Source organism: Oncorhynchus mykiss, chromosome 31, assembly GCF_013265735.2.
Source record: "Oncorhynchus mykiss isolate Arlee chromosome 31, USDA_OmykA_1.1, whole genome shotgun sequence".
Taxonomy (NCBI): Eukaryota; Metazoa; Chordata; class Actinopteri; order Salmoniformes; family Salmonidae; genus Oncorhynchus; species Oncorhynchus mykiss.
Genome location: NC_050571.1, coordinates 34,778,127 through 34,792,237, shown reverse-complemented (window position 1 = coordinate 34,792,237; position 14,111 = coordinate 34,778,127). Strand labels below are relative to the sequence as shown.

The following is a 14,111-nucleotide window of genomic DNA, read 5'->3' as shown; positions in this document are numbered from 1 at the left end:
TGGCTCCGAAGTTATGTTTAGGCCCATTATTCACTGGAGTTATAATACAACGGTGTAATGAAGGAGTTGTCACTTCATTTTCTATATACCCAATTTTATTACGGATTTAGGTCTTAGGCCAACATTATTCCAGTAGGTCGTCATTGTAAATAATAATTTGTTAAATAAAGGATAAATAAACCATTTAAAAATACATTCTAAAATGATTTTCTGTCTTGAGTTTGATTTCTAACTATGCTATGCGTAATTGGAATGGTGAGACGCCGTGGAATGCCGTGGAATTAAATAAAACAACGCTATAAAGATTGATACTTCTGTTGTCACTGTTCCATAGTTTGTAAGCACAAGAACAAAATGAGCTTTCTCTGCTATTTCAAACAGCTCCACCTTAACTGCTGCACACATCTCTATCGCCCGGCCTTCCACATCTGCCCAATGAATTAAGAGCGGATGCGATGTATCCTTTTTCAGTGGAGTGAATGGCCAATGGGAGTTGGCTTGTCGAGCAAACACTGAGCTCTACGTTCTCATTCATTCAGAGTTAGACAGGCATGCAGTGTTGAAGAGAGCACGTCCTCGATTAGCGCTTGCTTTTGAGCATTCCGCATAACAAAAACCTTATTTTACAAAAAATGACTCATTAGAATTCGAAGACGGAAGCCATTGGATATATAATTATTTGTTTTCATATTGTAAATTAATTAAAGTGTGCTTTTTAAGAATCCTAAAGAAGATTATTCCTACAAGTGTTACTCCGCTCTAGGACTAAACTGGGTTGTCTGACTAGATCGGCTTCAAGTGCGCAACCTTTATTGGGTGTATCAAGAAGCGTGGATTTACAATTTCTGGAACACAGTGTGTAATGCACCAGATTTTAAGAAGGAATAACGAAAGAAGATAAGCTACAACATCGTATCGGGATATAACGCAATCGTTACGAATGTTAAGAGCTAATTAAAATACGCTTGGACAATTTACTTGGATGGAGTTTTGGCATATTGGTTGATGGAATCGACGTTATGGATGGTTGCAGATGGGTGCGTATCTCCCCCTCAATGCGTGAAACACATTTGAAATATCGTGTTTGGTCATCGATTCTTTGTTACTTAAATGTAGACTGGATACGTCAAACCCTCTGATGCAAGTAGGCTATGCGCATAGTGTTCAGAACTCCGGCTTTGGGAACATTGTTGCCACTGTAGTTGCATGAAATAGGCTTTTTGTCGATGGGTGTCCTTGGGAACACTCATCTGGTGCTCGAATCTGTAGAGTTGGCTTAACATTCTTCACACGCGTGTGCCCTCTACTCGGTGTGTCTATTTAACACCGGTCATTCGACTTTCGAAAGGAATCAAAACGGTCATAGTAGGGTTGTCAGAGTCGAGGATCTCACGCGCAAGCACCCCTCCCCCACGATAGCCGAGTTGTTTTCATTCATAAGGTTTCCCCCCTTATTTCGATTCATCTCTATCACATGGGCGGTTGCTTGGTCAATTTAACCCGATGGCATAGAAATGTTTGAAGTATGATATGGCTAAAAACGGCGTATTTATGTCCCTTTAAAATATATATATACATATATAATAATTATACCACCCATCCAAATAATGGCTAAACCTAGTTATTGTGCTTCGTGCGAGCTACTGTGGATTTTCATGAAGCAGTGTCAACAAATTAGAGCCTTGATCATAAGCAAGCTGTCTTCACGTAGAGAATTCCTGTCTGTACATTTTATCGCTTTTTTTTAACTCGCTTGCGTCATTCTGATTACACCTTGCCAATATGTGTTTACCGATCAGTCCCATTTGCACTCCGGTTTCGACGGATACGCGTTTATAGCTAGGCCTGATACCTCGGCTAATTCCAGAAGCTGTTGGTATCCAATAGGCCTACGAGTAACGGTATTAGGTTTTAATTCGATTGTAAAAATGTGCTTTTGAAGTTATTGAGAAGAACAATAACTTAAACATTTGCTTGAAATTACATGGACATAAAGTCGACACTGACGTTGTGGCATTTTGTCGCGACCCTAGTATTTTTTATATATATTTTTACCCTATTGTCTAAACATTTCCTTCAAACCGTCTTCCGTTTAGTAATAGAATAATAAGTGAGGCGGCTCATTTTGTCCTCTTGAATCGTGGCCTCGTTCCGTCGCCGTGGCGCTTTATAATGTTAACTAGTCATACATATGTAAATTAGACCGGGAAGTATTTGTACTGAAGTTTGGATGTGTGCTTATTGAGGAAGCTACAAAACGAGTTAATAGTATACTTTTCCACGGCTTGCTTCGCCCAGAGCATTAAAATGTGCCATTGTAAAGGGGATGTTGATCAAATAAAATTTTTGGGCTAAGTGAACATGCTCTTAACATTGTTGAAGGTAGGCCTGCTGAAGTGTTAGAAATTATAGATATTTTTAAAAGCACTAAACAGCCTAAACCACAAAAAAAGCATACAATAATAATCGCCTCAATAGAGGCGTATTATAACAGATGATCATTGCTGAAAACTATTTGAACTATATAGAGACCATCCAGGGATCTGTTGATGGTTTTACTTTGTCAGCTCTTTAGCCTTTCCCATCATGAGTTGAATCTAAAATGCTATGGGAACAGTATTCAAAACCTCCACCATCCTAGATCACATTTACAAACGGCATCCTTGTCTTTACTGATGGCTCTTCTCTGTGTCTCCCTTGCCGCCCCCTTGCAGGTTTTCTGATGCATGCCAAGTCCACGGTGAATGTCGGAAGTGGTGATCACCCCAGATGGCGCTCCAAAGTCAACATGGCCCTGGCGGTTCATTAGTGGTGATCCAGCAGCCTTCCCTGGAGGGCCGGCAGAGGTCGGATTACGAGCGGGAGCTCCATCATGCCGCCATCCTCTCCCTGGACCAAATCAAGGCCATTCGCTCCAGCAACGAGTACACAGAGGGGCCGTCGGTGGTCCGGAGGCCCCCTGCGCCCCGCATGGCACCCAGGCCCGACAAGCAGCAGGAGAGGACTCACGAGGTGATCCTCGTCAATGTGAACAACAACTATGAGCACCGGCCGGTAGGGCATGGCCACCACAGTGGGGTGGTGGTAGTAGCCGGAGGCCAGCAGTGTAGCACCAGGGCCCCGGGCCTTAATCGCTCCACCAGTACAGGCAGCGCGGCCAGCTCCGGGAGCAACAGCAGTGCATCCTCTGAGCAGGGACTCCTGGCCCGCTCGCCTCCCTCTAGACCGGGGATGGTGGCCCTCCACCAGCACCACCACAGAGCCGAGAGGACTCAGCCTGTTCGGGCTCAGCCCAAGGCGCTGCTAGCCCCCCAGCATGGCTCTCACCCGCCGCCGCCACTGGAGGCACCGCTCAAGCCCTCAGGGAAAGGGGACGTGGCGTCTGGCCACCAGTTCATCTGCGAGCGCTGCGGGAAGTGCAAGTGCGGGGACTGCACAACCCCAAGGACCCTGCCCTCTTGCCTGGCCTGCAACGGCCAGTGCCTGTGCTCGGCGGAGAGCGCCCTGGAGCATGGCACGTGCATGTGCCTGGTCAAGGGCATCTTCTACCACTGTTCCAATGACGACGAGGGAGACTCGTGCGCCGACCACCCCTGCTCGCTGTCGCGCTCCCACTGCTGCTCACGCTTCCTCTGCATGGGATTACTGTCGGTACTGTTCCCCTGTTTGCTGTGCTACCCGCCCGTCAAGGGGTGCCTGAAGGCGTGCCAGGGCTGCTACGACCAAGTCAACAGGCCCGGCTGCCGCTGCAAGAACTCCAACACTGTCTATTGCAAAATGGAGAGCTGGTCCCCGCAGGCCCTGGAAAAGCCTTCCTGATCCCGTGTGTGTAGGAAGAGGGGCAGTCGATCCCCGTGCGGTTCTGACGATGATAATAATATTCACTATTGATGTTAATCAAACATTTGAAGCACCTCCCATCTGCCTCCCTTTCTCCAACAGGGAATCCTGCTAGGAGTAAAGCACGGAATATGAAAACCACTCAATTATTTTTTATATTTCCTTCCTTTTTTTTCTGACAGGGCCATGTTGTTACAGACCAGTGTTTTGTCTGAACTGTTTCTGTCTCTCTTCAGCTACTCATTAAGAATATTCTGTTAGCTAGGCAGTTTCCCTGGTGCTTTAAGCTTCAAGTGAGAGCAGCCTCTTACCAAATCTGTGAAGGACTATCTAGCCAGGCAATATGTAGCTGTTACCACGTGTTCATAGCTAACGAGGATTGTGTGAATTCCCAGTTGCTACCACACTAAGACCATGGTTATCTGGGTTTCTGTGCTCGAGTTGCATTATGGAAAGCACATGCATCTCATAGTATTCTGTTGGATATGTTTGTCTCTTCCCCCTCTCATCATTCACACACATTCTGTGGCATTCTTCCCTGTTTTTTTTTTTGTTTTCATTTTGTAAACTGTATGCTCAAACCCATAGGAGTAAATTCTGGCTATTTTTTTAAAAAGAAAATGTCTGTTAAAACATTTTTTTTTTTTTTTTTGTAAAAAATATTTATTATGTGAAGCTCTATTTTATGATATTTATTGCAAAAGACAGTCTTAAATGTACTCATGTCTGAATATAACAAAATATCAATACTTACTGAAAAATTAAAGGGTGGCACAAAAGAAAAAGCTATGTTAACTTTAATGCAGAAAATATATTAATAATGAAGAAAAAAAATGTTGTCTTGATTATCCTCATTACATTGACCCTTGGGAGTGATTTGTGCTGGTTTGAATGCTTTCAGGGTATTGATGTTTCATAAGCAGTGAATGGGTCCAAGTCTGGTTCTTGCATACACCATAGAGTACATTTCTGAAACTGAGAACAAACTTTGGTTGATGATTTACTTCAAGCAAGTTTTCTTTGCAAAACATGGAATGCTTTGGTCAACAGCAAGTTGATATTTACTCATTTGGAATTCTGGTAAAAAAAAACTTTTTTAAAAAACTTAGTGAGCCATACGTATGTCAGCAATGAAGTGTTCAAGGTATAGAACTTTCAAAATATAGAAAGTGCAAAACACATCATTCTTTCTGTATCTTAATGTTCTATATCAACTTGATTGTTGACATGCAAAACGTTTTGAGACTGTATCAATAGTGGACTAATGAAACAAATACCAAAAGAGTTTGAGTGGTATTTTCCTTTAAGAAACTTCATTCCAGCCAAGAGGTCACCACCAAACTTAGTAATAGCTTCATTCCTTTGTTTAAAAAGTTGCTAGATCAGGATGTTCCCAACTCCTAAATGGTCTCCATATTGAGGCCACAGTGTGTGTCCGAGAAATGAAAGCCACCATTATGACTACCCAAGGCCACCTGTTCAAAGATAATAAACCAGCTATCAATGCTGAGCTTTTATGGCATGTTCCTGCACTAAAGGCAAAGATGGGGCAGATACAGACCCCATTTGGCTGCCTCTTTTTGTCATTGAATTTATCACTCTGAAAGTTTTCTGACCCCCAGGGGATAAGCTCATCACTTCTAAAGTTGGTGGGCCTGAAATGGCAGACCGGCAACAGGAAATGCAGTGGAATAATAGGGTTTAACTTTGAGTGGGCAGTTAGTCTGAAATACTATGTTTCAGTTTAGCTGGAGCAGGAAACTCTTGACCTCGAGTAAAACAAGCACAGTTATTCAGTCAGGTAATATGTGTAATATAACTAGGTTGTGTGGTAAACATTGAGAAGGGGGTATTTTTGTCGAAAACCAAGTGGCATTTTGTGATTTAGCTGACTAGGCTCTTGCTGGGCCCAACCTGTAGGATTCCCTGTCACTATGGTTCAACAGTTTGCATGAACAGAACAACCCTTCCAGATGTCTCCTTTTATTTAACGTGCTTTTTCACACTTTGCGTCTGGAATGTTAATTTTTGTTACACTGAATTAAGAGTGAGTTGGTGATTTGTCCATTTCTGTTACCTTTTAGAGCTTGAATTTGAGCCCCATTTTCTCATGGCTCCTGGACATTTGCAAATGTTTTTTTTATTCTTCAGGTTTCACTTTAGATCCCTGACACCGAGGACAGAGCTAAAACTGAATTCAGGAGGCGGCCAACATGAAGCTAATGTTTACTTTGTATTTTCCAGCCTGATCCAAATAAGGAAACCTCTTCGCTCCGCATTTCCAGTTCTCAGATTGTAACAAGAGACCCTTAAAAACCTTCCTTTTTTTCAATCAGATGAAATGCCTAGCTGTTAAGAGTGTTGGGCCAGTAACCGAAAGGTCTCTGGTTCTTATCCTCGACCTGACTAGGTGAAAAATCTGTCAATGTGCCCTTGAGCAATGCACTTAACCTTAATTGCTCCTGTAAATTGCTCTGGATAAGAGTGACTAAAATATAAATACCAAAATAATTTAAGGGTCTTAATATTTGTTTTCTATTTCAAGGATCCCACTCTAAGAGATTATTTGTCATCATCGCCCCTACAATCTTCCACATTTTTCATCATTCTTGTGTCAAGTCCCACACTGGGGTGAAAGTCAATCTGAGTCAGTTAAGTCATTCCATGGCACAAGTTGCCACAAAGCGAATTGGCTCCCTCGCACTTGATGCAGAGTAAATTTAGCAGCACCACACGCCCACGGGGTGCTATTTTTGAGTGTGTCAAGCTTGGCGGCCCTTCTCCCGGGGCCCTCTGACAGCACTGGGGCCTTCAGAGTGCAAACATGCATGACTACCCTGTGAGTCACCACGGTGGAACCCACAAGCTCTGCTGCCGGCCGGGGCTGTCCTTAGCCAGGGCACTACTGCTGACGCTGAAGCTTTTCTATAAACACTTCCCGGAGCATTCGTCACCAAAGGCAAAGCTCAGCTTTCAGTGTGCCTAACCTCAGTGCCTTTCCATCCTTTTCTTAATAACATCTCAATGGAAATTAGCATTCATAGACTTTGTTGGGTGAAACCCTTTCTGAGAGACGGAGGGAAACATATCGTGGTGAATGTAGACACGTTTCTGGTTCAATGTTTTTGGAAATATTTTTTCCCATAGCATTGGAAATCTGATGAATCTTCATTCATCTGAATGGAGTAAAAGTTAAAGATAACAGATAACACAACACCTGCTACAACCAAATCAACATGTATTGGTCACATGCTTTGTAAACAACAGGTGTAGACTAACAGTGAAATGCTTACTTATGGGTCATTTGCCAACAATGTGGAGTTAAGAGAAAATAGTGACACAAGGAGTAAATAGCGTCAGTATGCACGTGTGCGTATGTAGTGTGTGTTGGGATGTCAGTGTAAGTATGTGTGAGTGCGTGGGTAGAGTCCAGTGTGTGTGCATAGAGTCAGTGCAAGAGAGATTGTGCAAAAAAAAAGGGTAAATGCAGGTAATCTGGGTAGCCATTTGATTAGCTATTTAGAAGTATTTTCTTAGCAGTCTTACAGCTTGGGGGTAGGAGCTGTTCAGGGTCCTGTAGGTTCCAGACTTGGTGCACTAATACAGCTTGATGTGCTGTAGCAGAGATAATAGACTATGGCTTGGGTGGCTGGAGTCTTTGACCATTTTTTGTGTAGAGGTCCTGAATGGCAGGGAGTTCAGCCCCAGTGATGTTCTGGGCCATACTTGTTAACCTCTGTAATGCCTTGTGGTCAGGTACCTTGCATTAGCCTTACCAAGCGGTGATGCAGCCAGTCAAGATGCTCTCTAAATGGTGCAGCTGTAGAACTTTCTGAGGATCTGAGTGCCCATGCCAAATCTGTTCAGCCTCCTGAGCGGGAAGGGGCGCTGATGTGCCCTCTTCACAACTGTGTGTGGACTATGTTAATTCCTTAGTGATGTGGACACCTAGGAACTTGAAGCTCTCGACCCGCTCCACTACAGCCCCATCAATGTGGATGGGGGCCTGCTCCGTTTCCTGTAGTCCATGATCAGCTCCTTTGTTTTGCTTATGTTGACGGAGATGTTGTTGTCCCGACACCACACTGCCACATCTCTGACCTTCTCCTTAGACGCTGCCTCGTCGTCGGTGATCAGTCTTGCCACCGTTGTGTCGTCAACAAACTTGATGAAGGTGTTGGAGCTGTGTGCAGCCATACAGGGAGTACAGGAGGGGACTGAGCACACACCCCTGAGGGGCCCCCTTGTTGATGGTCAGTGTGGCGGAGGTGTTTTGTTGTGGCGGATGTGTCTGGTTTCTATTCTGAGGCTGGTTGGTTACAAGGAAAACTTGTAACACTAAAATTTACTTCAGTGACCTTTTTATAATTCACATATTAGTAATAAACAATGTTTTATCAGGTGCTGGGACTACTTTGGCAGAGGTGTTTCTTTGGAACCAAGCCTCTTTGCATTTGCTCCTTGGTTTCGCACAGGGCCAGAGTGTAAACCCTTCACACATTGTCCCCAAGTGCTGTGTGCCTATGCAGCGTTACTGCCATCTGATATCACACATTATTCCCAAGCCCCTCTTCCTGTCTGTCTTTGTCTGCCATTTTATGGACAAAGGCCAGTAGGGTATAGGGAGGAGAAGGCGGGGGTTGAGTGAGAGGGTCAATAACCAAGCCTTGGCAATCATTCAGAGGGATCCTATTGTAATGAATGGCCAGGCACGTTTGAGAGATGAGCTTTGCGCTAGATCAATAGCTTTTATTTCATCACCGGGATTGATTCATCAGCATCCAGAAGGCCACTTCCTCCCAGACTGATCACAAAGTCATGGCTAATACCTTCTAACCAACGATAAGTGTGTGTACTACTAATGCCAAATTCAATCAAATCCAAGTGGCCGATGCGTTAATCTAACAAATGTAACAAGAAGTGAAGACGGTTTGATAATTCTGTCAAGAAATGCTCATTTGGGTCTGGGAAGGTGTAGAAAAGAGAATTACATCTAGATATTTTAAAGCAACAGTTTGATGGCTAAGTGTTCTGAAAAAATACACCAACAAAATCTCCATCTATTTTCTCAAACCTTGTATGCTACAGAGTTACAGTGAAGTGTACTTAATGAGCCACAGTATATTAGCTATGTATACTGCTCTTCCTTCTGGCCAGATGGGCCCACATTGATAAGATCATGTCCTTGCTCCTTCCTTAACACCCCCAGAGCTACAGTGGGGCAAAAAAATATTTAGTCAGCCACCAATTGTGCAAGTTCTCCCACTTAAAAAGATGAGAGAGGCCTGTAATTTTCATCATAGGTACACGTCAACTAAGACAGACAAAATGAGATTAAAAAATCCAGAAAATCACATTGTAGGATTTTTTATGAATTTATTTGCAAATGATGGTGGAAAATAAGTATTTGGTCACCTATAAACAAGCAAGATTTCTGGCTCTCACAGACCTGTAACTTCTTCTTTAAGAGGCTCCTCTGTCCTCCACTCGTTACCTGTATTAATGGCACCTGTTTGAACTTGTTATCAGTATAAAAGACACCTGTCCACAACCTCAAACAGTCACACTCCAAACTCCACTATGGCCAAGACCAAAGAGCTGTCAAAGGACACCAGAAACAAAATTGTAGACCTGCACCAGGCTGGGAAGACTGAATCTGCATTAGGTAAGCAGCTTGTTTTGAATAAATCAACTGTGGGAGCAATTATTAGGAAATGGAAGACATACAAGACCACTGATAATCTCCCTCGATCTGGGGCTCCACGCAAGATCTCACCCCGTGGGGTCCAAAAAAATCCCAGAACCACACGGGGGGACCTAGTGAATGACCTGCAGAGAGCTGGGACCAAAGTAGCAACGCCTACCATCAGTAACACACTACGCCGCCAGGGACTCAAATCCTGCAGTGCCAGACGTGTCTCCCTGCTTAAGCCAGTACATGTCCAGGCCCGTCTGAAGTTTGCTAGAGAGCATTTGGATGACCAGAAGAAGATTGGGAGAATGTCATATGGTCAGATGAAACCAAAATATAACTTTTTGGTAAAAACTCAACTCATCGTGTTTGGAGGACAAAGAATGCTGAGTTTTATCCAAAGAACACCATACCTACTGTGAAGCATGGGGGTGGAAACATCATGCTTTGGGGCTGTTTTTCTGCAAAGGGACCAGGATGACTGATCCGTGTAAAGGAAAGAATGAATGGGGCCATGTATCGTGATATTTTGAGTGAAAATCTCCTTCCATCAGCAAGGGCATTGAAGATGAAACGTGGCTGGGTCTTTCAGCATGACAACGATCCCAAACACACCGCCCGGGCAATGAAGGAGTGGCTTCGTAAGAAGCATTTCAAGGTCCTGGAGTGGCCTAGTCAGTCTCCAGATCTCAACCCCATAGAAAATCTTTGGAGGGAGTTGAAAGTCCGTGTTGCCCAGCAACAGCCCCAAAACATCACTGCTCTAGATGAGATCTGCATGGAGGAATGGGCCAAAATACCAGCAACAGTGTGTGAAAACTTACAGAAAACGTTTGACCTCTGTCATTGCCAACAAAGGGTATATAACAAAGTATTGAGATAAGTATTTGGTCAATAACAAAAGTTTATTTTCCACCATAATTTGCAAATAAATTAATTAAAAATCCTACAATGTGATTTTCTGGATTTTTTTTCTAATTTTGTCTGTCATAGTTTAAGTGTACCTATGATGAAAATTACAGGCCTCTCTCATCTTTTTAAGTGGGAGAACTTGCACAATTGGTGGCTGACTAAATTTTGCCCCACTGTATGTACAACCCCCCTCCTTCTCCTTTCCTTTTTTCCTTGATATCTCAACCAAGGAAAAAAAATGCCTCCCAAAACTTCAAAAAATAAAACAGCTTAAATCATTCTTTGGAGGCAATGGCCCCTTTCAGAGTGTGTGTGGGTGTGTTTGTGTTTGGTAGGGGGTTGCTCCCCCCTTCTCTTTTCACCCTTTTTTTAAAAGATTAGACTATGCATCCAGCCAGAAGGTTCCCGTCTGCTGACTTTTTTCAATTCACTTCCTCTCCTTACAGACAGTCTGTGCCCCTCCCCCACTCTCTCTCTCTCCTTGCCTTCCCTCCCTCCCCCTCCCTCCCTCCCCAATGGCTCCTCTGTTTTGCGACTGGAAATAATCTTTTATTGCCCAGTTGTTCGGAAGTGACCTCCTGCCCTTGATTAGATAGGGCCAAGTCCTATCACACAATTGTGTTTGAGCTGGCAGCCCCCCCCCCCCCCCCTCCCTCCCACCTCTCCTCCCCCTTTTCACTGGCAGGCTTGGTGATCCTGTGTAAGGGACAACAATGGGGGGCTTTAGTCCGTCCGACTCTCGGCTGGGGGGATCGGGTGGGGGTCATGTCATTTTTTTTTTATTGTGACGGGAGGGAGATGGTTTGCCCTTCCTCCCTTCCTTTCCTCCCTCCTTCTTGATGACCCTCAATAGGGGCCTCAAATGTTCCCTTTTAATCTCTACTATTAGTGGACCCTTGAGTCAACTGAGAGTGGTCAACAGGTGAGCAACAGTTCAGTGATGGCTGCTCAGCTATTTGGCCTTTGACGGGTCCCTATTTGGTTACCTACTTTAATTGATCTGCGTTTGCGCCTTGTTAAGAATTCACATTTCCAAAAACTTCAGCATTGATCACAGGGAATCCGTTTCACTGCTCTGTCAAAAGTGGAATTCCAAATACCTAAGCATTTCTTTAGAGGATCAAGATAGAGGTTTAAACAGTTAGGCATTCACTTGTTTGTTCAAAATGACCAATTCGCTTCCTTCTAAACCAGATCAAATCAATAGTTTCTCCAATGACAAAGATACCTAATATTATGGATAACCACCATATGAAACCCAAGAATCTCCAACTAAATGTGTACCCGAACCACAGCGTAGCATTGCAAGAAAAACATCAGCTGACAAAAAGTTACAAAATAGGTTTGGTGGAATGTTGTGTATTCTCGTTGTCACAAAACATAGTATTTGGCAGTTAGAAAGCATTTTTATTTTTTATTAACCCCTATTTTACCAGGGCCTCATACTGAGACCAATGTCTCTGTTACAGATGAGCCCTGAATTACATAAATTACAGAAAATACACACATCCAAATACAAACTGCAAGTAGAAAGAGAAACACGGTCATAAAAAAACATGAATCAGTAATAAGGTCCTTAAATCAGTTTTCTGAATTGCTCTAGAGGCACCAGAACATAACAGGTAAGAACATTTTGAAGATTTTTCCATAAATAAGGTGCCAGAAAACTAAAACCTGATTTGCATACTGTAACTCAGTAGAGACCAAAGGAATTTCCAGAGTTAGCCATCCCTGAGACCAGGTGTGGTAACTCCTACGTCTTAAATTTAGTAATCATGTTAGGTAAAAGTGGGATTTTTTTTGTAAAAGGGCTTTATAAATGAAAACATAGCAATGTATCAGCCTATTGTATGTGACATCAGAGGTCCAACCAACTTCCTGGTAGAGAATGCCGTGATGAGTACTAAAACTGTACCCGTAATAAAGCACAGTGCCCTATGATAAACGGCATCTAACGGGTTTAAATGAAGTGGCAGCGGCGTGCACATAGATGATGTCACCATAGTTTAGGACCCGATATGAACGTCGGCTGAACAATCTGCTTTCTACTGTTTTAGCGAGAGGCAGGACCTATTTCTTAACTAACTCATCAATATGCTTTTTTAAAAGACAGCTTTTCATCTATCCAGATGTCCAGATATGTGTAAGCAGGGACACAATCAATATTAAATCAAATCAAATCCATTTTCATTAGTCACATGCACCGAATACAACAGGTAGACCTTACAGTGAAATGCTTACTTACAAGCCCTTAACCAACAATGCAGTTTTAAGAAAAATACCCCCCAAAAATAACAAATAAAAGCAACAAATAATTAAAGAGCAGCAGTAAAATAACAATAGCGAGGCTATATGCAGGGGGTACCGGTACAGAGTCAATGTGTGGGAGCACATAGCCGAGGTAATTGAGGTAATATGTACATGTACGTAGAGTTATTAAGGTGACTATGCATAGATAATAACAGAGAGTAGCAGCAGTGTACTGTCTACAGTCTGTTATTAATACAAATAGTCTGGGTAGCCATTTGATTAGATGTTCAGGAGTCTTACGGCTTGGGGGTAGAAGCTGTGAACTCTAGGGGCAGTATTTTCATTTTTGGGAAAAAAAAACATTCCCGTTTTAAACGGGATATTTTGTCTGGAAAAGATTCTAGAATATGAATATAATTGACAGCTTTCGATAGAAAACACTCTAACGTTTCCAAAACTGTAAAGATATTGTATGTGAGTATAACAGAACTGATGATGCAAGCGATAGCCTGAGAAAAATCCAATCCGGAAGTGCCCCAGGTTTTGAAAGCGCTGCGTTCCAATGACTCCCTATTTGGCTGTGAATGTACCATCAACGAGCTTACGCTTTCTACGTATTCCCCAAGGTGTCTACAGCATTGTGACGTAGTTTTACGCATTTCTGTTGAAGAATAGCCGCAGGCGGCCACATTGCGTAAGTGGTCACATGGTGGCTCCGAGAGAGATTCTCGCGTAAAATACAGAGGTAGCCATTACTCCAATCGGTCCTAGAGAAAAACAAATTGTCCCGACAGATATATTATCGAATAGATATTAGAAAAACACCTTGAGGATGGATTCTAAACAACGTTTGCCATGTTTCTGTCGATATTATGGAGCTAATTTGGAATATTTTTCGGCGTTGTGGTGACCGCAATTTCCGGGCGATTTCTCAGCCAAACGTGAAGAACAAACGGAGCTGTTTCGCCTACAAAAATAATATTTTTGGAAAAAATGAACTTTTGCTATCTACCTGGGAGTCTCGTGAGTGAAAACACCCGAAGTTCATCAAAGGTAAACAATTTAATTTGATTGCTTTTCTGATTTCCGTGACAAGGTTGCCTGCTGCTAGCAAGGCATAATGCTATGCTAGGCTATCGATAAACTTACACAAATGCTTGTCTAGCGTTGACTGTAAAGCATATTTAGAAAATCTGAGATGACAGGGTGATTAACAAAAGGCTAAGCTGTCTCAATATATTTCATGTGATTTTCATGAAAAGGAACATTTTCTAGGGATATTTATGTTCGTTGCGTTATCCTAATTAGTTTCAGGCGATGATTACGCTCCCGCATGCGGGTTTGGGAGTCACAAAAGGTTAATACAAATAGTCTGGGTAGCCATTTGATTAGATGTTCAGGAGTCTTAAAGCTTGGG

General features: G+C 43.0%; 1 protein-coding gene across 2 annotated transcripts; it reads left to right on the top strand.

The window, feature by feature from the left end:
* The first annotated feature begins 481 nt into the window (after nt 1–481).
* Nucleotides 482–5,075, top strand: LOC110505084 (protein sprouty homolog 1). 2 transcript variants are annotated; one of them, XM_021584045.2, is made up of 2 exons: nt 482–1,037; nt 2,715–5,075. In XM_021584045.2, exon 2 carries the CDS (start codon nt 2,770–2,772, stop codon nt 3,817–3,819), a length of 1,050 nt encoding a protein of 349 aa, XP_021439720.1. In that variant the 5' UTR covers nt 482–1,037; nt 2,715–2,769; the 3' UTR covers nt 3,820–5,075. The 2 variants fall into 2 exon arrangements, with proteins under 2 accessions (XP_021439720.1, XP_021439721.1); XM_021584046.2 differs by lacking the exon at nt 482–1,037 and adding an exon at nt 1,069–2,382.
* Nucleotides 5,076–14,111: the final 9,036 nt, after the last annotated feature.